This window comes from Argiope bruennichi, chromosome 1 (genome assembly GCF_947563725.1).
Source record: "Argiope bruennichi chromosome 1, qqArgBrue1.1, whole genome shotgun sequence".
NCBI lineage: Eukaryota > Metazoa > Arthropoda > Arachnida > Araneae > Araneidae > Argiope > Argiope bruennichi.
Genome location: NC_079151.1, coordinates 87,659,192 through 87,686,848, shown reverse-complemented (window position 1 = coordinate 87,686,848; position 27,657 = coordinate 87,659,192). Strand labels below are relative to the sequence as shown.

The following is a 27,657-nucleotide window of genomic DNA, read 5'->3' as shown; positions in this document are numbered from 1 at the left end:
TGGCGCATTATAGCCAAGAGTGGCTCTTGCGCCAATAAAACCAACCAACCAACCGACAATAATAGGCAATCATTTTTGAAATTGTAGTCTTTATTGATTACCAATAACAAGAAATATTCAGATGTTTTTTAAACCTGCAGAACAAGGATAACAAGTATTTAGAGACCTTTGGCAAGAGCTTCTTTAAATTCCTTTTTGGCATCATCCAAAATTTTTGGATTACGCATGAGCGTAAGTGCTGTCATGGCCAATGCTTTCGCAACATTCAACGTAGGTTCCTGTGCTCTTGGGTCCCCTGAAGCCTCTCTGAACTCTTTTGTGTGGTAAAGAGCTTCGGTATTGATATTATACATTGGATGTATGGAAGGTACAGCATGGGAAACATTTCCCATGTCCGTAGAACCACTTGGTTCTTCTTCGCCAGGAGCAAATGTCGCATATATTCCTGAAAATACATTTATAAACATGTGAGAATTCTATATCAAAACGTTGAGAAATATAATAATCATTTAAAAAAAATTAGAGAAATAAAATTCAACATTTATATCATAGAAAACTTTTCTCATATCAGAAAATTTTACAATGATGGGTTTTGTACCATAATATGCTCAGAAATTATTGAGAAAAAAATGCTGCAATTTCGATTAAACGTTATTAATTAAAATATAATTAAGATTTAAAAATCTTTTCTTAGTGAGTATCGATTAACTAACTTAAGTGTCAAATTTAGCAGCAGTAAGTGCAACAATCTACTAGCGTTTTTTTCTGTTTGCGCAGCATTTGGTATGAATTTTGAATCAAGCAAATTACAGCAACATCAAAAACAAAAACAAAAATACGAACCTAAAAGCATAATTGAAAATTAAAATATTCAGAACATATAAGATACTTACCAAATTTGTGGGCATATGTATCATACAGTTCTCCCATAATTTTGTTAGAAATGAGATTTTCATTGCAATGATCTTTATCGATAATGATTTCTACTTTGCATCCTGTTGCGGAGGCTCCGCTCTTTAAGCACTCAATCACACGAGGCACCAATTCCCAGAGTTCTGTTCGCGTTATAGATCTCACGAACAGCTCCATTCTAGATTCTGCTGGAATGATGTTTGGTACTGTTCCTCCCTTCGTAATGATGGCTGAGGACAAAATGTAAATCGCCAGTCATTATTTTAAGTTCTAAACTTGGATAGAATGTATTATGTTTGAGATATTCGCTTTAACATCCCAGCTATTAATACAGTTACAGACAAACAGATGCTTCATTTACAAATTAAATATTTCGATAATGGAGATCGTCGATGGATATACGAAACCACTGATACTTTTATTCAGAAGGCAGTAAAAATCTGATACAGAAGTTTCAAAACTTTATCAACAGGAGGCTCTATAATAATCGTCCGAGAAAAGATTGTAAAAGGTCCTATGCAAGTAATCCTTATAATCATATTACAGCCAATTAAAACTTATGACACTGCATAGCACAGAAATGTCACTTACGAAAATTAAAGCTTTCAATCGCCCTCTGTCGTGTGTTGATGGAAACAACAATATAGGCCTCACAGATCTATTCTTCAAACTCGACTAGAGTTCCAGAAGCATTCCAGAAAACAAGTGTCCTTCGATGAGTATAATATTAAATAATTCAGGTGTAAGGTCGGGGAGTTTGGAAGTCAATACAATCTTTATTCAGTAAACATGTAATAGCTCGCCGGCGTCCTGGCCTAGGGGTATCGCGTTTTCCCCGTGATCTAGGCGGCCCGGGTGCGAGCCTGGTTGTTCTCTACCCTGCGTTCTATCTGTGAGGTACGTGAATGAGCTCCCATGTGAAAAAGGGTTGTCCAAGCGAGTGTGTGCGTATTTCTTCTTCATATGAAGCTAGAAGTCAGACCTCTGCCCTCGGGTGCTTAGGAGTCTTTACCCTCAAAAGCTACTGTGCAAAAAAACTTGTCTTAAAAATAGTCACACAACAAAAAAAAATGTAATAGCTCAAAGTATTGATTCTATTTTGGAAATATTTATGAAGAAAAGCAAAAACCGCTGGGAAAGGGGTCGTGATTGGATTACAGCTTGTAAAAGCCACGAAATGCCTGGTTGATCTTCTAGTACAGGAAGTGTAAAAACAGAATATTAATCGCTTAACTGTTTTGTCCGAGTGCCATACGTGCATCAATTGATCAAATTTTGATATTTGTAAAAAAAAAAAAATAAACCATTCATAACGATTATAATTTAATATTAAAATTACTTCGAATACATAGATAAGTCAAGTATTCAATTCCAATTACAATTTGATAGATTTCCAATCAAATGAATCAAAATAATGAATCAAATGAAATCAATCAATGAATCAAAATAAGAAAATATTTCCAAAATAGAAGGTGTCATCTTATTAGATAGTAAAGAAAATGAAACAGTTTAGTGGTTAAAACTGAGTACTTTTTGATAATGATGATTTCTCATAACCAATACTTCAGAACATAATTTTAAAGAACAAGTAAGCGATTAAGAGTAAATGCCTCCTGTTGGTGATATTTATAATTATACTTCTACATTAGCTTTTTACAGCTTTTAAAATAAATATACCACTCTTCTTTTTCTATCAATCTCAGTTGCCAAGAAATTTAATTTTAAAATAAGCGAGCCCTTTGTGAGATTCCTTGCATTTTCAAAGGTTATGTAAAGGTTAATAAATAGAATAAATGAAATTCGTGAGTATTTTGTATTATTAAAGTAAGCATGATGAAATGATGGCGTAAGAAATTTGCCTTGAGGCGGATGTTTGGGAAAGATTTGATGAATTTGGTATACTTTTGATTTTGTGAAATTTGCTAATTTTGTGTATTTATTGTTATATCAGTTGTATCAATTCATTATCATTCAACTACATTCATCAATGTTATATTTCGAACTTATGCCTAAATTAGAAATATGGAATATACATGAAATAAATAATGAATAATAAGCAGTCATATGTGAGTAATATTTCATATTTTGTTTACCGTGAATTTTATCTGTATGCTTGATGTGCTGTCTGAGAAGTGCAATATTCTGGTAAGCTGCAACTGCTGCATCTAAAGCGTTCCGACCTGCCCAAGGGGAAGATGCGGCATGAGTTTCCTTGCCAGTGAAAATCACACTTATTTCCACCATACCTAAAAAGAAATTGTTGTGGCATGTAATCAGTGGAACTAAAAGTACTGTTTTTCATTCCATAAACTGTAACTGTACCTGAAGATCTCATCAACCTTGTAAATTCTAAGCAGATAACTATGAAATTACAGAAAAGGGATAATCGCCATCAGTACTATAAACAAGCAATTCAGAAGAAAGGTTACGCGTATGCAAATGCTGGGAACAAAATGTCATAAGCGACGTAAGTGTACTGTGTGTCCAACACGAGAACACTTCCAGACAAATGTCTATTGTTTAAGGCGGGCATTATAGAAACAGGTTTCTGTAGGGAAGATCCATTTAGAATAGGAAGAATCGGATGGAATTCTGGGGGTAATTTCTTTTCTTGGCATCAGTTTGAAGCGACATTGAGAGTGAAGAATTTTCAACCCCCAAATGATAAAATGAATGCAAGAATTTATGGATTGTAACAGTTGCATTACTCTTATCTTCTCTTTTGGATACTAGATGGCGATACCTGATTAGGCCAACCCATAGTGCATTGCGATTGTAATTAGATGAGATGTGAAGCTGCGCGCGTGAATGTCTTGTCTTTGTGTTTGTTTAGTGTGTGAATGTGATTATTAAAAGAAATGTTCCTAAAAACATTCGTCCTGTTGCTTCCTGCATGGATCATAATAATCTACATGCCACCACATTGGCGCCCAACGTAAAAGAATTTCTGATGAAACGGAAGTGAAGTCGTCCCGACGATCACAAGAAAATTTTCCCGCCACCACAGGATCCTTTATTGCTAAGCTACTCATGACTACTGATATACATTGAAAAGAAAAGCTCATTTATCACCCTATGATTTGAAATGACAGTTCGTGAGAAAAAGTTTTCTTTGAAAAAAGTAGATTTCTTTTTCAATCCGGGGGAAATTTATAAATGGCCATTTGGAATACTCCTTAAAACAAACTGTTATAGCTTTTTTCTGCAAATAATGTAAAGCAATGTTGAGTTTATTTATTTGGGTTTTCCTTTAAGTCCGGGATCTCCGGCACGAGCCTTAATGAACACTTGAATAATTTTCAAATTCAGAAACTTTTACATATAAACTTTGCGAAATTAATTAAGTTGCAGAACTCTAGTGTATATTGAAAATAAATTGCAATTCAATGTTAGATTTTTTTAAAAAATCTAAAAATTGATAGTATAGTAATTGTTAATTTCATGTTTTGGAAAATAGTATATACTTCAGAAACGATACATACATATAAATTTTAAAAAAGTTTAACAATGAACTTTTACTTTACTATTATTGTTAATTACACTATTATTTTTATGTTAAATTAGACAGATTACCTCGCGTTTGCTCCGGAGAATTTGATATTAAATACTTACATAAATTTAAAATAGACGAAATGAAGATGATTAAGTTTTTTGTCATTCATGATTCTGCTTTTGATTTCTTAATTTTTTTTTTCTTCTTGTGCAATCGTTAGACATACAAATAATTATTCAGTTTTTTCTATTTTATTTGCATTGTTCTTTGTATACATATCATTGGAATATCAGATATTTGAAATATTCCTAGTATTTATATGATTATTCATATGATATCAGCTTAGTAAATTATATTTTGAATCTGTTTTCAAAAATTAAATGTAATAATACCAAATATTGCCAATTTGATGCGAAAGGTGCGAATGTAAGAAACTTGAAGGAATTTCTATCTATGCGAAATGAACTCTTCTAGCAATAACCTGATTTTTTAGCTACCGCCGTAAACATAAACATATGTCTGGAAGTGTTCTCGTAGTGGACATACAATACGCAAAATGCGTGCGGTCAGCGCGCGCAGCTGAAGACTACGAAGAAAGAAAGAAAGGAGGCGCAATTAAAGATATTCGTTGCAAGTGCAAGTCAGTTTTTTCGTGAAATATGGCTAGAAGAAATCACCTGGACAACACATGAAAGAATGATCGGAAAACTAGAGGAGAGGCGTAGTTTGACTAGTGTAGTTGAAGAGTTCGGAATCAACAAAAGTCTCGTTTTTCGCGCTTAGAAAGCCTTTCAAACTATAGGGACAGCTGCTTGAAAACTTGGTGGTGGCCGTCCTAGGAAAACAACTGCACTGGATGACCGATATATCGTACTGCAAGCGAAAAGAGCCCGATACCAGTCATCAAGTGCCATTTCTCGGCAACTGTGTACAGCAACAGGGCGGCAAGTGTCGTGGTTTACTGTGGCCAGACGCCTTCACAAAGGTGGCCTATTCGCCCACCGTCCTGAACGTTGCTTCCCTTTGAAAGTTGACAACTCCAGGACCACCGTAATGGTCTCGGTGGGACAGTTTAGAGTGGTGTACATCTCATCAAAGGAGTCGTGCCCTCTTTACAGACGAGAGTCGTTTCAGTAACACAAGCGATTCTCAACGCCAGTTGATTTGGAGAGAGGTCGGGACACGGTTTCATCCCAGTAACATCACGGAAAGAGACCGTTACGGTGGTCCAGGAGTTGTCGTCTGAGAAGGCATTATGTTGAAATCGCGGAATGAGCTCCACTTTTCCACAGAGGTTTTGTAAGCATAGGTCGCAGTTGTAAGGAGATGGTCCTTTTCCATGTGCGTCAGTTCTGAGATGCTATTGGACCAGACATCGTTTTTATGGAAGACAATGTACGGCACACCGGACTGCTGATGTTAAGCAGCTATTGGAAAGTGCAGATATCATTTGAATGATTTGGTCAGCGTTCTCCCGTGATTTAAATCCCTTAGAACTTGTGTGGGATACTTTGGGAAGACGAATTGGGCACGATTACATCCTTCGGGGAACACCCAACAACTGAAACAGATGCTGATTGAAGAATGGGCACTCTTACCTCAAACCTGACGGATAATCTGGTGCTGTGTATGGAGAGATGGTGCGAAGCAACCATTGCAGTAAGGAGAGGGCATATCCCATACTAAGGAACATCTGCTTGTTATTCTTCTTTTTGAACAGACAATCATGTGTAACGATACAATGAGTTCAATAAAGCCTTTTTTTTGTTTTATTCCATACTATATGTATCGTATTCAATTTTGCGCAACTATGCTTTCGTCATCGTCAAAAGTACAAAACGCTGTCTCTCATTTTTGAATTTCATGTCTCTCAGATGATTTCTCGTAGAATTATGGAAAAAAATACACATGTTGCTTAAGTTTTGCACACCAGTGTATAATGTTTGATATCTTTGGCCCATGTTATTTGAGTATAATTTCTTTAAGGGTAACTTACTCTGAATCGGAGGATAGGTTGTATTGTAATGGCAAGGATGTGCCATCATGGCTGCGTCTACCCCTTCAAAAGCTCCGCCTTTCAGAAGATCTGCTTTTCCTGCTTTACTTTCTTCAGCTGGTGCGCCTATAACAAGAAGCTGAAGAAGAGATGAGACAAGATTAAGGAAATTAAAGCAAATTCCCTACCCAAACAATTATATTTGGACAATGTTTAAATATTTATAAAACAATGAATTTTCCTTGGTATTTATGAGATGTGATATTTTAGGAATTAAAATGTTCGTGGATTTAAATTGGAATTTAATTGTTTAAATGTAAATAGTGATCTATCTTTTAATCCTTAAAAAATAATAAACTTGTTTAACCAAGAAAAGCGTCATCACTTGCGTCAAGGCATGCGACTCGTATTTTCATTAAATCGAAGTATTAATATCAAATAACCTCGATAATATTCAGTAATTTTTCCGAGAATAAAGCTACGAATTGATTTAAGCTTTTTTTATGTTTATAAATGTTTGTTCTGTTAGCCTACTTGTCGATTTCAAGATCCTGGCGTAAGATATATCGAAATATTTATTAATAATAGTATTTTTCTCTAATTCCTTTAAGTTATTGAAGTAAAATATATAGTTTCTCAGAATTTTTATTATTTAAAAATTCTTTCATACAAAGCATGATTGTATCAAACAAGGATATAACTTTTTTAGTCAAAATATCGAACCTTAATCTTCTGACGAAGGATACATTTGAATCATACCCCCCTCCACTCCAAGATCCCGCATCAAAAAAGTTCAAAGATAGTTAAATCTACACCGGATTCACAAATATTGCAGTACTGAATATATGCAAATGGATTTGAAAATGGAACTTTATGATCCCGAGGTCGTAACCTTGACCTGATAGCAAAGGATTTATGCACTTAACCTAGAAAAATTCTAACGACCCAGTGTTTATAAAAGTAATTACAAATTAATATTTCAATAAAGTTATTATTTACAATGCAGATATTAAATATTTATAGGTGAATCAATGATTCAACAATAGAGAAAAGCAATTTTATTTAAAAATTCCAGGTTGAATTTTTCTTAATTGTTCTATTTAACAATATCCTATTTTTAAAATAATTTTTATTAGCAAATTGACCTTAATCTTTAGTTTTAGTTTATGCACAAGAGCGAGACCTTTTTCTTACCTTATTGGTGTACGGGATAAAGAATAAAATTTTTTTGATTTTCATTACTATAGAATTTGGCCTATAGATTTCAATAACAAAAATTTTTCGTAATTTTAAAGAAATCTTACTTTCCCAGCCAGCGTCGAATCTGCTTCCATGGCTGCCTTGATTCCAAGAGAGGCAGCTAATCCGACTTCGGAGATGAGATTGTGACCACAACCGTGGCCGATCTCCGGTAGAGCATCGTACTCCAGCAAAACAGCTATAACTGGACCATCTTCTGAAAGAGAAATGGAAATTAATTTAAAGAAACACCGCTGAAAATTTTCTGTTATCAGGAGGACTACGATCATTTCACAGGAGGCATGGCTTTTTTAAGTTTGAAAATACAGATTCATTTACTTTTAGAAAGAGAGACTTCATATTATTGCAACAATATTTCTAGCATACTAAACGACCTTAAGAATATCAAGCAATTTCAAAAAAAGATGATACAATATTTTGTATTAATAAAATTATCTAAATATCTGGGATAATGATTTCAAGTTTTAATGACATAAAAATCAAAATCAAAAATATTCTATCCATGATTCATAGTCGATTCTATGGCATAAGAAAACAGGCTTAAATCCAAATCAATCAATATAAAAACAAAAATAAGTCGATATAAGATGTTGATATGATCAGATGTACTATGGGATGGAATGCTAGACATTTAATAGAGAAGAAAACAGAACTGCTATGAAACTGCTTGAAAGAAAATTTTTAAGGAAGATCTTTGAGCCATTAAAAAAATAACGCTTGGAGAATTGTATATTATCGAGAATTGATATAAAATATGGCGAATCCGATACTGTAAAAATAATTAGATTGCGGAGTCATATACTTAGATATGATGCTGCATTCCCAACTAGAATAATAACCTTTTCAAGAATAGAGAGAAAGCAACGAAGAGAGACTACCTACCAGAAGACTGGATAATATTGGAAAAGGATCTAAAGCAAATAGGACTAAACCGATGGAGGGCTGTTGCGCTAAATAGTGCCAGAAAGGAAAAACCTGATAAGATAGTTGTGCTACTTGAGAAGAAAAATGGATTATATATCTCCAATTTTGCTACAAAATACTAAATGCATTTCGTATTAGATGATTGAGATGATAATACATCTCCAACTAAAATAATAATTTTTTCAAGAATAGAAAGAAAACAATGAAGAGAAAGACTACCCTTCTGACGGTTAGATAGTGTTGGAAAAAGATTTGTTGCAAATAGGACTCAACTGATGGAGAGCTGTTGCTCTGGATAGTGTCAGAAGTCGAGAAAAGACCGTTGTGTAAATTGAGAAGAAGAAAAAGGACGATATATCGCTAAATTTGCTACAAAATAACTATTTTTTAATTAATTTATTGGTTAATCACAAATATTGATAGGAAGAGCAGGATTTAGTGCATACCTGAACAATGGTAAACCAAAGGCTACACAGATAGCAAAATATTATTTATTTTCATTAAATATACAAAATAATAAAAATCTTCCCAAAGATAATAATAAAGAATTTAGAAAAATTTATTGTATAGTTAGTTTTCTAACAAACTCTTTTATATAAAATATTTTTTCTCTCTTAATTACTCAGCTCCGATGTCAATACACATCGGAGATGAAAAGAAAAAAAACTTTTATAGATAATTAAACATTTATATTAAAAATGTTTCAAAAATTTTTGACTTGCTTGATGACGACTTTGTTAACAACCAATAAACTTCTTAGAAAAGAAAAACACTAACATAGCACTTCACAGAAGCTTAATATTCAAAATCAACATATAATTAACAATTACTTTTGGAAATATTGAAAAACCAAAAGGTTTTTCACATTGTGAAGTGATGCAATATGACGTAAATAAATGTTTACTGTGTTAAAAAAAGGCCAAATGAATGTTACACTCACCAGTTCGCTTACGAAATTGTTTAAAAATATGTGGTTTTTATGGATATAATATCAATTTATGAGTTATTTTGAATAATGTTGAAAAATTATTTACTTATTATGTGTTCCTGATCTTTTAAATAGACTGTCATTCATCTTAATATTATGTAAAAACCATCAAAAGAAACTATCCTATTTCTTGTAGAGACTAAAAAGTCCGTTTGGTTTAATAGTTTGAGTATTTCTGATTGATTAAATATAGATTTACATTACTCTTACCATTTTGCTTAAATCTAGAAAAGGCCAAGACAAAACTGTTTTAAATAATAATAATAAAAAAAATTAAATTTTTAAGCGAAATCTTTTAACATTACTTTGTTTGGAAGGTAAAAGTTGTAATTTTAGCTTAATATTTAAATTAAGCCATTTTTTTTAGTTTTGTAGTGGAAATTTTATCTTTTTTCACTGTTTTTATATTTTTCTTAAGAAATTAAGTAGCCAATGTATATTAATTAGTAATTATTTGAGTAATTTTTGAGTTAATAATTCACTTATTTGTCTCTGAATGATTACTATTTGTATTTTGTTTGAACTTGTTATTCCTGCCTCCTCCAAGCTTATTAGAATGATTAGGAATACTAATATGTGAGATCCCGATCAATAGATGGCGCCAGGCATCACAATTATGAGATAGGACCTGGAATCTCTCAAGAGATAATTTGATTTATACAAGTTTATAATAATAAAAAATAAGAAAAGACAAAACAGAACAAAAATGTCAAAATTTAGTTTTAAGTTTTACACAACCACAAATACATTCATGGAAACAGAAATTATTAAATAAATTACTTAAATTAGCTTAAAAAATATATGTGAGAATTCAAACTGAAAAAAAAAAAATCTTGCATATTGGCAATCATTTTGAGAGGAAATTAATAAAAAGTTAAGTGAAATTCGGCAACATTCGATATAAAAACCATAAAGAAATTGAAAAATAAAAAGATAAGCAATCAAATAAAAATGTAAGTAAATATTGCTTCCTATTGTGTTTTGTGCGGCAATTTAAGTCTACACATCAATACGTGTTTTTGTGTCTGTGTGATTCGAAAATTTCTGTTCATTTTTTCAGCTTGCATGTCTTTTCAAAAATTTGGCTTCGATTGTTGCATTCTTAATCTGTTGTGTGTAAAATTTAACTTTCAATTTTTATTGTACTAAAAAATAATTATTTATATTTTGATACATGGAACGAATTAAATTTTTTTTCTTTTATCTATCTTAATAGCTTGTCTAATCTGAATCATCAGATTTAGCGATTTTTTCCCCTTTAATATTATAACTTCTTCCAGAAATCAGTTTAATAAAACGAAACTTCCACGCACAAATTACGATGCCTTGGGACTATAAGTTTAACATGTTTTTGGAAACGAACCGATTCCGGTCTAATTCGTCAATCTAATCAATTGCAATACAATAGTGATGATAATCGATGCTCACATCATTTGTAATCAGATACTGATTTTATTTATAAAGTGTACTTTAAAAAAATTAACGAATATTTTTATAGAATATACATTTTTTTTATTCCAGCTTTCTTTATTAATTTTTATTTCACCTAATCTGAAACCATAGGCGTTATCCATTATTGTACACAGGGCTGTGAATAAATGATTACATTTTGTTAAGACTATTGGTAAATTTATCATATTTTCTGAATTAGAATGTTCTGGGATCAGGCCGCGTAACCCTATACTAGGACCTTTATTCATCATGATCATTGTGTTCGGGATGGATTTGCAAAAGGATTTAGATTCTGTGCTTTCACAAAATATGTTTTTTTTTTGTCAAAGCAATAAAGATATAAACAACAAATTTGAAAAAGAATGAGATGAGGGAACTATAACAATAATGCTATCTGTATTATTTTATATGTAACGATGAATATAAGAGTGGAGAAAAAAAATCTCCTAAAGCATTTAAAAAAAAATGATTTCTCTTAGATGCTTTTAAAAATTTTAAATATTTTTTTATAATTCAAAACTAAGAAGATTAGGCATATCTATTTATAAATGGCACAAAATTGGGAAATTTTTTACTACCCACGACAAATTATCTGAAATTGAGATTGCCTAGAGTAACTGAATCGCCATATAATTTTAGCTTTTATATCTTATACAAATTCTAAAATATTGTTACAGTTAACAGAAAATACAGCTATTCGTTTTATTTCCGGGCTAGACATAGTTTTTAAATATTGACAGATAAATATTATTAGCTTTTGATTATAATAACCAGTCAATTAGAAACAGAATGAATTTTATCATATAAAGATATCACAACAACAACAAAATTCCCAGCCTTTTAACGTTCAAGGTCTAGTGATACATATACATGAAGGTCATTGTCGTTACGAAAAACATCTGCTGTCTCATATTTCCAAATTAGATCCAATCAAAATGAAGATGGAGTCATGTAGGAAAAATTCCGAATTGGACTCGCTTTGTAGAATAAATATTTCAAATACGTGACGTGATTTAAACAATTTTGAGACAGGATCATTAAAATAATGTCAAAGAAATTTAGTAGACAAACCCTTACTTTAAAGTTAGTACAAAATATTATATGTGTTTGAAATTTTTAATTTATATTCGATAGAATAACATTGTATACAGAATATTTGTCAGATTTTGAGTTCTAAAAATTACTTTGAAACTTTTTTTTACATATCTTTTACATCTTGAACGGTTTACAAATGTCATGAAAGCGAGTTAACATGAATTTTTATTGCTTCGTAGAATATTTTTGCCTTTCCTTTTGTAAACTGTTTTAAGGTGCATTTTTTCTCTTAAAATCGTATTTTTAAACTAATTTTTCATTTAACATTATGAATAAGGTTAAAATCTGGATATATAATAGTAATAAAAGTGATTGTGAAGATAAGTATGCAATTGCATTTTACATATATTCATTTATATAATGTTACAATTTTAGTAGCCAGTATTGCAGAAATTTGAACATTATTTAAAAAGATTTTCTTTGATATCTTCAAATGCTTCATTTTTATCTATGAATCTATTTACAAAACTAAATTTACTACGCATGTTGCAAACAGACGTTTCCTGTATACTAGAATTATGTAAAGCAAAAGTTTGATGTTTGGAATAGCATCTTGAAATTAGTCTTCGGCAAGATATAATTATTCCTCAAAACTTTCATTTATCATTTATTTTTTTCATGAATAATATAATTTTATAAGTTGTGCGGCTTTATTTTGCTTATTTAGTTTTAACAAATATAATTCTTATTTTTTTCTATCGAGTTTATTGCAGAAATACAAATTGGTCCCTATCAAATGTGTTCATAATTGTGGGCAATTATACGATCGCATTCGTCACAACTTTGAACTTTCTTAATACTTTCGCGTAAAGTTTTAAATTTGTTTAAATATTCGAATGATTAATTTTCGATTAGCCTTTTATATTTCGGTTGTACATATTTTTCGAATAATACATGCATATGAAATTAATGAACCGAATACTGAAAATAAACAAAACATACTATTCAGATTCATATAAAAAATCAAGGATGCTATACATATCCCATTATTTAAGTAATAAGTTAACAAATGAGAGACTCAGCAATTTGTAGTATGTATATGCAAATTACATCTATGAAATATTCTTATTTTCTTATTTCTCTCTTCAATTTTAATACATTTTTAAGTACTTTTTTATCACTGCTATAAATATGAAACTTATATGAGACTTAAACGATATTCTCGATATTTTTTTTAAAAAAATAGAAAATCGATGTATGCTTAGTTTTCTAGAATCACTCTAAAGGATTTTTGTAGAAATGCATCTACACATGGATATTTAAAATAGGAGAATTGAATGCGAGGTGTCTCGCAAAAGCGGTAAAAATTCTAGCCAAATCTATCAAAATTCGCCAAACCAGTTAATATAATAAGAAATAAAAAAAAAAAAAGATTATCACATTTGGCGACTTTTCATCTTACAAATCGTTGCCATTTGACGCCATATATCCAATTCTATTGTTTCGTCAGCATAAATAAAGTAACTAGATTTTCTAAGTTTCAATCCAGATGCTTCCGAAAATGGGAGAAAACTTACTTGCACAATCTAAATCATACATAAATAAATAAATAATAAAAAATATAATTCATTATTGTGAAATCGATTATTTAATTTCTTTAATCTATTTCACATAACTAATTTATTTTTTCATAGCAATTGTTATTTTTTCTTCAGTCAGATTCATTCACCTTAGTCATATAAAGATGACCATATCATTGATGCTATAAATCCAAATATCTTACTTCTTTCAAGATGACCATATTCTTTGTATTGTGAGTAATATTAATAATGGTTCAGATTCGTTCCCATTAGTCCTATTAAGATGACCATATTCTTTGTATAATAAGTAATATTAGCAATGATACTCTACTTTCTGAGAATAAATTGTTTTTAATTCAATTATTAGATAAATTATGGGTGAAAAGCAGGACATCTACTTCAACACAGGTAAACGTTTTCATTTTAGAAAAAGCGTGAAAAATTAGAAGTGTTTGTCAGAAGCCTTTGTATAGCACATATGGAAATGACATTTATCTAGTACAAACATTCATTTAACCGGTTTCTTTATACATATATCAAAATTTGAGAGCTCAAAATAGTTTTTTATTTCAGTAGAATTCTGGTCATTTCTAATCAAATTGAATACAATCCTAGTAAACTTTTCTTAATCTAGAACAGTAAGTGAATATTTGGATTCTACAGGTATAAAACTATTCATATGTTTAATTTATGCTTATAAAAAAATAGCTTGAATTTAGCTTTACAAAAGTCAGAAAGTCGATTTATTGAAACAAAAATTAAATTCACGAATTACCTGTTTTAGACACATGCTCCGCTTTAAAAGCTGTAGGTAACACATAATGTTTCTGCACCTGAAAACCGCATTTTGATAATGCACTTGTCAAAGTGTCATGGGCGAATTTTTCTTCATATGCGAGTTCTGGATTCTTCCATATCACCTCGCTAATTTTGTTCAAGAAATCTTTTTCGCTATCTATTTTAGCAGACACGCGGGAGAAATCCGTCTCGGTCATGACCTATCAGAGGCTAGCAGTCAGACTGACTGCAGCGGCTTCAACATTTGTGCGAAACGTTGACTTTGAACTAAAGCGGAATTCAAGTTAGTTTTCTGCGAAACTGTTTGATTAGCTTGCCTTATTACAAGTTGAATTTGTACGATTTCTGCTATCATGTTCTTCGGTGTACTAAGTATCGGTTATTTTGTACAAAGACATGTAGGTGGTAATTTTCGTTAAAGAAAGATTGAAATATTGCTTGCGACAGTAGAGTTTATAGTATTTTGTGCAGGGTAATTTATTGAATATCAAAAAGATGAAAAAGTTGCATAATAAAATTGCAGTTATAGTTTATGGTATTTTGTGCAGGGTAATTTATTAAATATAAATAAGACAAAAAAAGTAGCATAATAAAATTGCAGATGTAGTTTATAGTATTTTGTGCAGGGTGATTTATTAAATAAGTAAGACGAAAAAAAGTAGCTTAATAAAATTGCAGTTGTAGTTGATAATATTTTGTGTAGGGTAATTTATCAAATAAGTAAGACGAATAAAGCAGCTTAGTAAAATTGCAGCTAATAATAATAAAACTTAAGAATTGTCGATGCTAATGAATTATCAGAAAGTATTTGGAAGCATACATTTGTTAAGTTTACTGTTATATTCAAATTCAATAAAGGAAGTGAATGCACGCAGTATAAGTTAGATATGGTTTCTTAAAAATACCTATTTGGCAAAAGTAAATAAAACAAGACAAACAAGCTTATAAATCTGCAAATTCTATTTCACTGATGAATTATGATTAAATTATTAGCTTTCGCTTTCGGGATTTCAAGTGAAACTGATTTGTAATTTTGTTTCGTAACTTTGAGATCACTTAATGTCTATTTGGAATTTCAGTACTTTCCTTCTTAAATAATTTTATTTTTAATACGCAGATTATAAGCATTTAAATTTTGTTTCGTTATCAAATATAATCTGCAAAAATGCTTTTTTATTTAGATAACTTACATCCGTATTACCCTGTCACCGAACATTCCTTATTCTTATTAATTTTATTATCCAAAAATTAATTATTCTTAATTGCCCAAATTTTTCGAAGGAAATAGTAGTTATAATCCTTTTAGAGAGTTCTCCTCTCGACTTTTTAGTTTCTAATACATGAACTATGCACAGAGAAAGTATTATAATCGTGAAAAATTCGCACTCGAAATTTTGGTAAACCTTTATGCTTTAGATTTCTATGAATTCGAAGAGCATATTTTTAGGATTTTGTCTGTCTTTCGTTAACGTAAAAGCGCTTTCTGCTAGAGGCATGAAGTTTGGTATATAGTTTTTACATCAAATGTATAGATTTCTATCAAATTTTGAAAAAAAATTTGTTCAAAACTCTGTCAGTCTGTCTCGCGGAACATAAGTTACCATGATAACTACAAAACGAAGAGAACTAGATAGATGAAAGTTTGATACTCAGAATTAGCATCTTAAGTGAAGATATGTATCCATTTTGAGTCAAATTGTCAAGGAAAGACATTCATGACAAAGTACAGATTTCCGTCAATTTGTACTTTCGCGTAAATGTAAATGTGATGTCTAATGTCAGTGATTAATTACCAAAAATGTCACTTAAAGACAGCAAACTAGTTTCAATGAAATCGATGATTCACAAAAGGCTAATCGAAATCAATGATTCACATCAAAGATCGTTATTTCATAACGATTACTATTGTTAATATATAAGCATCTCTTTTATTTACAGTACTAAGAAACATGCAGTTCAGTTTAGTTATAACAACGTCCCGTTTTAAAGAAACAGTAAGGTTATTTTGTGGTGGATCTTGTAATTTTGATCCGTTGCCAGGTGACGAGGACTACACCTCAGCTGGCACCCTTCTCTCCAAACTTCAACAGCACACCAGGTGTTTGGCCCCGACGGATTTAACGTGCACCAGATCCGCTTACATGACGGTTCCTCGGTGGAATCGGGTCTCCAGCCTGAAACCCTCCGGTTCCGATGCCTAGACCTTGCCACTAGGCTACCTCGGCCCACGAAAAATGCACTTCTGATGTGTGAAAGTAAAACTCTGAATGTTCGTGGCGTTAATGGTCTTATCCAAAGTGCGCAATTTTAGGCAGGACCAGGGGGATAGTAACATTTATTAGAGAATATATGAGAAAGTTTCAGAAAGACCATTATCGCCTGTTCAGACTTACCGAGTTCTAAAATGGTGATATTAATAAAAATCTCGAAGTTGAATTCTTTGACGACAGTAATAGTTTCTTTTCTTGTTGAATATTTAGTATATGAGAAAAAAACTAAATATGAATACTCATTGGCGATTCGTGAGATAAAAAATGAGCAGTATCGTACTCGCGCAAAATGAAGTCGCTATAGAAATAAATAAATAGAACAACATTATTTCAAAGTAACCTAAACCTTTAATTATGGTTATCTGAATTATATTTGAAAGATTACCAATTTGTTTTTTTCAGAGTCATTTCTAACAAAAAGAAAATGATTATGTATCATATTAACCAGATGATATTCTGTTAGAAAAACATGAAAGCAGAAACTGAGACTATAAGACAATTGACGAAACAAAGCCATAAGGAAATAAATCAAATGAGTAAATTCAGCCTTGGATGGAAAGGAAAAGTTGGCTGCCAAATTTGAAACTGAAAAACATTTGGCGGGCTACCCCTAAATTCAAAGAAAGAAAAGAGATGTTTTGCTTTCCAATCGTTCACTTATCACTGAACGAGTGTTGTTGCTCTGAATTAACGGAAAATTACGCCAAAGCCTATCGAATTTCCAATTAAATCAATTGTAAGGTTATGTAAAAGCACACAAATACATACGGGTACACATACAATTATTTGAGGTTTGTAGAGGGTTTTCTTTAAGACATCAGTCGGATTAAATTTAACAAATAAATATCTCATGCTTCATAGAATAAATTTCTAATTTTTGTACTTGCATCAGTAGAAACGCCACTATACACATCACATTTTAAACTTAAAAAAAAAAGAAAAAAAAAATCACAAGTCAACTGACGCCGCGAAAATCCTTAAAACTAGTACTTATCTACGCATTCATACAAAATAATCGACGAAAAAGAAGCTAATTTCATATTCACCATATTTTATAGAAAAAAATAATGATTTGGAACTTTCAACCATAATTTTAATTAGTGTAGCCATTTTTTTTTTTTTTTTTTTTTTTTTTGTGAAAACAACACCCATAAGAGGAAAATATAAAGAATATGTTGCGTCTCAAATTCCTCCCTTCCCCTCCCCCAAGTTTTTTTAAAATAAAATGCAGAATTCTCAATCAATCTATATAACACTACTAGAATATGAGCAAATGTTTCATCAAAGAGTTACATTAAAATGTTAAATGTGTTCTTAGTGTGTTCTTAGAGTGTTTACTCTAAGAAATATAATTATTTTAATAAACTATAAAACTTTATAAAAAAATAACTACTAAATAAATTTTAATTCCAAATGAATGAAATAAAAAGATATTTTTCCTTTCAGGATTTCAAAGCCAGATATGTAGGACATTTCATACAAAAAGTTTAGTTACAAATAAACTCCAATAAGATATCAGCATCGAATTAATTGAACTTCAGTTGTTCTCTAAGTTATCCCCAAAACGATATTCTGTAAACTAGAACTTTCAAATAATTCTGCAGAATTAAAAAATAATAATAAACGTCCCTTCTCACTTATAAACTAAGTACACAGTGTGAATTTCAATAAATTATAAATCATAAAAAACAAAAAAAAATTATAATTTATTTATTTAATATTGTTTGTAAAAATATATGGCTTCTAATTTATGTAACTTGATTTATAATATAATTAAAAGCCTCCGGATATCTTTCTACTGTATTCATCCAGCAGTTGTGCCAGTATTTACTTATAATAAAACTAGCCGCCTTTGACTACCATTTGGTTCCCCATGATTAATGTTTGCTATAAATTTCAATTGTTTCCTCAACTAATTATTTTTAAGCTTCAAATTTTGATAGATATATAACTTGCCTTCTTTCAAAAACTTTACACCGTTCTGTTCATTGTGCTTTGCATCATTCTAATTTTTTGCCTACATCTTTATACATATCATAAGAAAAAGCAGCAATATTTTAAAAGGAAGCCGCTTTAAAATTTTTACACCATTCCTTGATCCTGATCAAGTACAATAGAAAAATCAAAGAAAGTTATTAAAAGAATGCCTTATACTGAAACCCACTTAATAAGGAAAAATTAAGCCGACTCTTCATATATTGATTTTGGGAAAATAGCCAAGAAGAAATATAAGTAACAATACATCAAACAATTTGAGTTTCATTTCAACAATGAAACATATTGCTGTAAAATACGCTTAAAATATGCTAAAGAAACCCCTAAAAATAAAAATAAAAATTATATGGAAAAATGTGACATCATTGAAAAAATTAAGATGCTGCATAAATCCTTTTTCCATTATAAAAGCATTGAAAACTATCATGCAAAATCATCAGAATTTTGCTTAATAATTAATTAATTAAAATTTTTATTAAAAATTTAATAAAATTGCTCCGAAGTATATATGAGAAAAATTTGGTAGTGCTAGGTCAAACGGTTCCGGCCTCTGCAGGGCCAATACACACACACACACACACACACACACACACACACACACACACACACACACACACACACACACACACAAACACACACACACACACACACACACACACACACACACACACACACACACACACACACACACACACACACACACACACACACACACACACACACACACACACACACACACACACACACACACATCTTGATTTATCAGCAGATATTAAATGATGTTTTTCTGTCGTTCTCTGTGTGTACTTTGGCATGAAAAAAAATTAGCTTTTATTCCTTGTTGCCGTCACGCTGACAAATGCTCAAATTACGAGATTAAGTAAACTTGAGCTAAAAATGTGCAACCTTTAGCCCGTGCCTGTATGATACGTGTCAAGTATTCAATGTTGCTGTTGATTGATCTAAAATAAAGCAATTAGAAGTTTCATAACGCTAATTTAGATAATTTAAAAAACTGTCTCAGGAAATTTTCATCTATAGTAACACTTCATTTCCACGACGTTGTTGATTGGTCTAAAATAAAGAAATGAAAAGTTTTTAAAAATTTTTTAGTCTTGATCACAGTTGAATGGAACCTTTTTTTTGTTAAAAATATTAACTATGTGTCAAGAATATACATTTACTAAATATGTCTGATAGGGCTGCATAAAGAGTTAGAATTTATTTCGTTTTCAGTTGTAAATTTATTGAATTAAACTGCCAAAAATATTATTTTTTGTGGCAATTAAAGTATTTTAAGGACTTTAACGTAGTAGTTTTTATTTTTGAGATAATTATTTGCGTTAATCATTCTTTTACTGTGTAAATTTGTGCTAAATTAATTTTAATATTAGTAATTAATAATGTAAGAGGTATCAGTCTGCCAATAGATGGCAGCACCAATCATATAATGCCCAGGAGGGTTTTTGTGTGTGTTTGTTTTACCTGTTTGAATTTGCTGAAGTTGATTAACTGATATTTGAGAGTACGTGCTATCTTTGAATATAGTTGAATATAGATAATTGTGCATGTGTTGAATTAACAAAATTGGTATATATTTAATTCCAACATAAACTGTGGATTTTTTTTTTTTTTACGAGTGTAAAAGTTTTTAATAGACTTCCATATTTGATAGCATGAAATAATTAGCGAAGCAAAACACTATTGTAATTAATTTCACTTCGTCATTTTTGTATATTCTACAACATTTAACTCCCCCCCATTAAATTATAAAAAAAGTGGAAAATCAAACAGTCTTCGTGCATTAACTGTAACTTAATTACTATGTCATGAAAAATTATCCGAATCTCTATTACATAGTTTTTTTAACCGCAAAAAACCCAAGACATTTTTGATTGAACATAGGACACATAATTGCAAAGCAAACTGAAAATGGAATTCTGAAACAGAAACTAATAAAAGATAGTTATAGATACAAATGTCAACTAATAAGTATATAAAAATCATTACTGTGATCTTAAATGGAAAGAATAGTAATCATAGGCCTGTGCTGTTGAGGCGCCAATCATAAGTGCCTGAAAAACTATGAGAATCCTATGTGTTTTTATCTGGAATAAAAATTAAACCTTTAGTGGCTGAAATTATATTTGCATATTTTAAGCGGGAGAGAAGCATTTTTGGTCTCAATTTTGAGTAGCTATATATTCGAATTCAGTTAAAAACATTGTTATCCTTCCCCAAACCCATTTATTTATTCCGATATATCTTGTGAAGTTATATATCCGACAAAGTTCAATTTTAAGAAAAAGTTTATCAAACACTTCAACCAAGCATTTGGTGGAAGGTTAATATGTAATGAATTGGTTGTTTTAACTGGATATGGGAAGTTGCAATCAGTTTTTATTTTCTCTATACGAAATACTATATAAAGAGAAAACATTGTAATCGTCAAAAAATTTGAGCTCGAGATTTCGAAAAATCTCAGCGTTTCAGACCTACCTGCAACCGAAAACACACATTTTTCGAATTATATTTATTTGTTTGTGAATACGATAGCTCATAAACGCTTTGAGCTAGATGAATGAAATTTGATACGTTGTCTTTGTGCCAAATTTACAGATTTTAGTCAAATTTAAAATGGAATTTATTCATAGCAAGTGTATTTGCTCGGCTTTTTGAGTAGGGGTGAATTTATAAAAAATATAACAGACAAAACGCTAGAAAAATAAAATTTGGTACACATTTGTAGCATCTAACATTCAGATCAGCACCAAATTTTGAACTAAATCCAAAATGAAATTGGTTTGGTGTATGCAAACGCAATAACTAAAATACAATGAATGAAATTAAATTTGGTATGTGATCGTGTAACTACATAGTCCAATGTCAAAATTTGGTTTGAATCGAACCGAAAAAAAAAATAAATCCAAAATACATATTCGATTTTCTGGTACCTGTGATTTAATCGCATGCCAGCGATTAATAGCCGAAGATTGGGATTCGTTAGATTCAGTCGAATCGTTACATGCACTCCTGAAATCGATATTTCGTAACTATTGTTCGCCATTGTCATGCAATTAATATACTATATTACGAAACGCGGGATTTTCGTGTGTGGGACTCTGAAAATGAAAATATGAGCACTTGTGGCATTCACAGCTTTGCTCAAAGTCCACAATTGTTTAGAGGGAATGGAGGATAAGAGACTTTATTTGAGACTATGCGAGAAATTTTTAAAGAGACAACTCCCACTGGTTTCCTATTGACATTAAGGATAAAAACTATAAATTCTTTCAATCATAATAAGAATCGGAAGTTATAAATAAAATAAGTCTTTAGAATGTATTACGAATGTTTAAAAATTGTTACTGCTTATTAAAATAATAAGTATAACATTATATTGGATATAAAATAACCTCTCTCTCTCTCTCTCTCTCTATTTTTTTTTTTTTGCAAAAGTTGAGAAACAGAAGTGTCTTTGCGAGAAAAAATACTATTTACCACGTTCAACTGAAATTATCTGCCTGAATTTCTACATCTGTTATTCAAACACGTGACATAGCTTTCTTACTCATTTTATCTTATTTTTTTTCCTATTCATTAACGCTGATGTTAATAATATTAAAATTAGACATTTCATGTAATTAGGTATTTTAATAAATACCTAATTACATGAAAATTAGTCTACATGTAATTCTTGTCTAATTACTAAACAAGCAAAAGTAAAAATTATTTTTAACGAATACATGAAAAAAAAGCCCTATTTTTTTCTAGTATTATTAAATGCGAAATTTTAACATTGATTAAGTATGATATACACCGAATAAAATAATTAGTAACCAATTAATTCGCTTGTCTATTCCAATAACTACTGAATAAGTTTTTATTAATCGTATGGAATTGGTGTTTATCAACCACTGTAGTTTTAAGCTAGGTCATACTCTTGTTAAGGAATATTTTTTTTATTATTCTCTCTTTTTGCCAGCTGATCTTTCCACCTTTCCCTCTATTGAATTGCTTTGCTACTTTCTTTTTCTCATTTTGAACTCATATTTTAACAACAGCCCATTTTTGATTTAGTTTCTTAAAATTTAGAAAGTTTCGATTACACCAGCAAAAAATAAATTATTATACAAATTAATCAATTACGTAAACTAATTATACTGATCAGAATATGATATACAAATACAAGATATAGCTGTTTTTTAATACCACTAGACACATGGTCGCAAAAATCATCAATAGCGTCTTTCATTTCTGTAAATAGAAACTACTCAGTGAATTTTTGAGATGACAATTTTTTCTAGATATGAGAACTCAGAACTCCATATTATCTATCGAACGAATTGCAATAACTTATCCCTGGACGCATAGTCGATATTATATAACATAGTAATTATATACGAATTCTTTTGTAATTTATTAACTTCGACAACATTTATAAGAATTGTTTCAGCCTTGAAAACAGTTGAGGAAGATCTGGACCTACTATTACATCAGATGACTGACATTTGTGACTAACTGAAGGAAGTACAGAATTGTTACATCAACTTGTTTCGGATCATTTCTTGTTGCAGTCTCTGGAAAGTTGATATCCGGATCAAATATATGCAGAGAGAATTAAAAATAATAACAAAAACGGACTGTCAATGAAATGATCATCTGTGTGAGTCCTCTCCCACCACGTTACCGGAATAAAAGGTTTAAATGGGCACACATATACATTTCAATTGCAGTTAGCTTATATAGGTCTGCACTCTTCGCAAATGACTCCAGATTCTGTTTATAAAGTGACTCAACCGGGGAATACAACCTATTATTCCAATCATAACCAAAAAAGAGACAGATTTGCCGAATTTAGTGAATGAGTATGAACAGGGGTCGCTTTGGATGGTCGCTTTAACCTGTATATCACATCAAAAAGAATTGTTGAGGTCCAATTATATATATATATTCTAGATCTAATTGATGGTTTTGTCTTTGCGAATGTGATGTGTCGCGAAATAATTATTTGTTTTTATGGGTTGGTTAGTATGTTTGCTGGATTTGGACCCGAGCGAGCATGTTTGGGATGCTCTAGAAACAATATTGCGCCAAACCCGTTTCCAACAGCTCCTAAGGTTTTCGATTTGCCTCAACGCATAATGAATTACAGACGCTTGAATTAATAAGCACCATAGTTTTGATCACGGAATATCAAAGTCTAATTTGTAAAGCTGTTAGAGATATCCACACTCTATGTTAAAACGATCATTCCTTCATTTCAGATACTGTTTTCTTTTATATGTTTTTCTCTTCAATTTCAAAATCATATTTTCAAGATAATTTTTTTTTTCTTTTGTTCGGAAGCTGAAAATCATTGTTAGATTAATATTTCTTTTTTCCAAATTTCATTGAATTAAAAAAAAATACAAATTTCCCAACCACAATATTTCTGAATTTCTTTTAATTTTTGGAATATTTTCTCTATTTTATATCTTTATAATCGAATCATATCACAAGAAAGAGCAGCAGTGTTTAAAAACTGAAAGCAATTAATTATTTTTATTTTGAATTTAAATCTTCATTGCAAACAAAAAATTTAAAAATTATTAAAATCTTGTTTTTTACTGGAACCTATTTTCCCTATTAATAATATGTAAATTATATAAATATGAAACAGAATTCTTCTTCTTCAATTTTCAACAATGTAGTTAAATTCTTAACAAAATACTGAAACCGGTTTGAGTTTCAATCCCAACACTTAAAATATTGTCTTAAAATACATTTAAAAATAGATTAAAAATTTAATTAAAATTTAATCTACAATATTTTATAGCAATTAAACTGGTATCAATTAAAAGGTAAGTTTTTGTGCTTTAAAACGATGCAAAAATTACTTTTGTACAAGGAAAGAATATTTTCGGAAACAATAGCGAAAAAGCAAGAGCATCGGGTGTATATTTATTAATTAAAATTTTAATTAAATTTAAAAAAAAATGGATAAAAACTGAACATTTCCATTCTTTAAAGTACATGTGTGCCAGTACATCAACAAATTAAGTCACATATACGCTCTCCTTTATCATTAATAGATATTTTTTTCCATTGCTCCGACAATTTGTAGCTAGCAAACAACACCTGATTATTTTCTACGAAGGCGGTGTAGAAAATACATTCTCTCACCGTACTAATGATGAGTAGTTCTGTTTTCAAGTGCATGCGTCAACGCAAATAGACCAAAGAGTATTGAACTTCTAAAGAACTGCTTATTTTGTTTGCTATTATTAGATTCAGCTGTTCATAATTCTATTTATATTCTCTAGACGAAGACTGACATTTACTTTCTTTGTACTGAAAAACGTTTTTAGAATCAGTTCTGTTATTTCATATAATCAACTTCTTCCTTCCTTTTTTCATTTTTTTTTGTTATTTTTATTCTATCATTTAATTTTACATAATTTATTTGAATGGATTCCCGAGTGAAATTTAAGTTGCTAATTCAAATTCTATTTTGAGTTTTATAAAATTTATGCACTCTGATTTTAAGCTCAAATACAGGATTTAAAGCAAATAACTTATTCTTGATTTTAAAGCAAATAACATGTCTTTCGGAACTTTCTTCAATTATCTCTTTTGTAATTTTTATGAGAAAAAAGATAAGACAAATTTAAAAGAAACAATCATAAAGAGAATATTTGCATTGTCTTTTATTTGTGAACAATAGTCGACTGTTTTAAACTATGCTTTTTGAACGTCCCATTTATCTGTGAGTGTCGTATTATTTTTGTTTGAAAAACAATATTATTTACAAAATGGCAAATGAATAACAGCTAAACGTTGAATCTATTATTATTATGTGTGTTTTTGATGTAACTATTAAATAGGTAGATAACAAAAATGATTTCATGCGATCTATAAATGTTCTCTTAAAAGTATTTTTATCATTTACATGAAATTGATATCGATCATTTCATGAATTCATCATTTACATGAATTTCAAGTCGATCAAGTCGATCCTTTAATGACTTGAAAGAGATCGTCAGAAAAGATTACGATTAATTTCTTACTTTATTATAATGACTATTGCTTACAATAAGTTTTATTTGAATAAAAAAATCAAGTAACATTTATTTCGTCTAGAGTATAAAATAAAAGATAGAATTATAAACTTTAGAATTATTTTCTTTCACTTTTCGCATACTTTTTATTAGATGAAATCGTTAATTCATTCATATTTCTTATCAAACAAATATTAAAGAGAAACTCAATAAAAATCAAAGGGAATTCCAATTTTAATTATCTTCTAGATAATTCTTTTTGTGAAAATCAGACATATTAGACAAGTACGTCAGTTTACATATTCTTTTTTTGGTAGCTAGTGAATAATCAAATATTTGAAAATATGCCTGTAATGCCATTTCTTGACAGTGTTATTATCGAATAACTGTTATTCGATTATTATGAATATAAATCTGAATTTTATTCTAAAGAAGAGATACTGACTTTTGCGTTTAACGAACATCATTAATCTTTAACGTGTTCATAATTATGCTGTACATTGTTCTATTTTTTTAGCGTATAATTATGGGCATCAGCAGTACAATTTTGAATTAATTTCTGCTATTTTGAATTATAAAAGTTTGAAATCGTGTTATTTATTTCTTATTTTCTTCTGACCTAGTTGGAATAGTTATCAATTTAGACTACAATACAAAAGAGAAATTCATAAACAGAAAAGATTTTCTTCTGCGTTTTTTAAAGATATACCAAACGGACACAGAAAATGATTAAATCACTCATTTAATAGAAGTTGTTAGTTTGCAAAGATAATTAAATATTGAAGCTGATAATTATTTATTTTAATAATGGCATAAAGCTGTAAAATTACATGTAAAAATTCGAAAGTCGATGAGCCTGTACAGGTACATGAACTAATCGTTTCTATAGAGACCGACATCTAAACTTCAGATTCTCCAAGAAAGCAATTAACAACTATAAGTTTGGTAAGTTATATCACTGACTTTCCGACTTGCCCGAGGCACACGGATAAAGAATACTAAATGACCGGACCGCCACAACAGCAACATTGGCGGGAACTGTGATTGTGTCCAAAGGGCCATCACCGGCCACGGTACAACCCTTCCCAAAGGAAGTACGTTCCGTCATCGATGGGAGGAGCCAGATCCGCCACCTTTTATGTACCCATCAGGGTGGTGAGATCCAACCACCATTGGAAGCACCTCCTCCTCATTTCGAAGTATCCCCCCAGGGGGTTCTATACGTTTGGTAAAAAGTATTTGCTCATTTTAACGTTTTTTTTTTGGGGGGGGGGAGGGACAGTTACGTGTACCTTACTCATGTTACGTTTTTTTTTTTTTTTTGATACACTAGACAGTACTGAAGAAAATGTTGTGGCTAAAAGGCATAAACAAATTATTAGCTTGCTCAAATAAAATTTTATGTGGGAAAGAAAATTTTTGAAATTGTGAAATGTGTTGATTAGCTTTTATGAAGCTGTGAAAATTACTCCTTTTAACACTTTCATTTTTTTATGCTCTATTTTACATTTATATGTATCTAAAGATATTCTGCATTACATAATTTTGTCACAAATGGCTGTTTTTTTTAGCTGTTAACTCTAATTTAAATTTCACTATTTTATATATGCAAAGTCACATCTTGATTTTCAGTAATTGTATAATTTTGGGATACTATTGTAGCAATAAGAAACTATAATGCAAGAAAGAATACACTGAACAAACGGCCTTTTGACGAAGACAGTTGTAAAAGCAGACAGCACAATGGAATCACAAAGGGTCATTTAGTAAAACTAGTTTGTGCCGATATTCGTTGAACTTACGTTACTTTAAGACTACCAAAATAGATGTTATTTCGCAACAGATGTGATGGCATTACCTTTTACATTACAAAGTCCAAAGAAGAAATGTTCAACCCGGATCAAACTGTAGATT

At 30.6% G+C, this 27,657-nt stretch overlaps 1 protein-coding gene across 2 annotated transcripts; it reads right to left on the bottom strand.

Moving 5' to 3' along the window:
* Positions 1–69: 69 nt before the first annotated feature.
* Positions 70–14,686, bottom strand: LOC129965443 (xaa-Arg dipeptidase-like). 2 transcript variants are annotated; one of them, XM_056079444.1, is made up of 6 exons: positions 14,416–14,686; positions 7,706–7,854; positions 6,402–6,540; positions 3,006–3,158; positions 894–1,142; positions 70–445 (listed from the first exon to the last, which is right to left on the bottom strand). In XM_056079444.1, the coding sequence occupies exons 1-6, from the start codon at positions 14,633–14,635 to the stop codon at positions 159–161; spliced, it is 1,197 nt and encodes a 398-aa protein (XP_055935419.1). In that variant the 5' UTR covers positions 14,636–14,686; the 3' UTR covers positions 70–158. The 2 variants fall into 2 exon arrangements, with proteins under 2 accessions (XP_055935419.1, XP_055935329.1); XM_056079354.1 differs by having other exon boundaries at positions 7,706–7,857; positions 14,416–14,685.
* Positions 14,687–27,657: the final 12,971 nt, after the last annotated feature.

Excerpts from the sequence above, each read along its gene's own strand:
- LOC129965443 (XM_056079354.1), bottom strand. The coding sequence starts at position 14,635 with ATGACCGAGACGGATTTCTCCCGCGTGTCTGCTAAAATAGATAGCGAA. Across the intron at positions 7,858-14,415 it reads GGAGCATGTGTCTAAAACAG|AAGATGGTCCAGTTATAGCT; the intron begins GTAATTCGTGAA and ends TTTCTCTTTCAG. Across the intron at positions 6,541-7,705 it reads ATTCGACGCTGGCTGGGAAA|CTTCTTGTTATAGGCGCACC; the intron begins GTAAGATTTCTT and ends TCTCTTCTTCAG.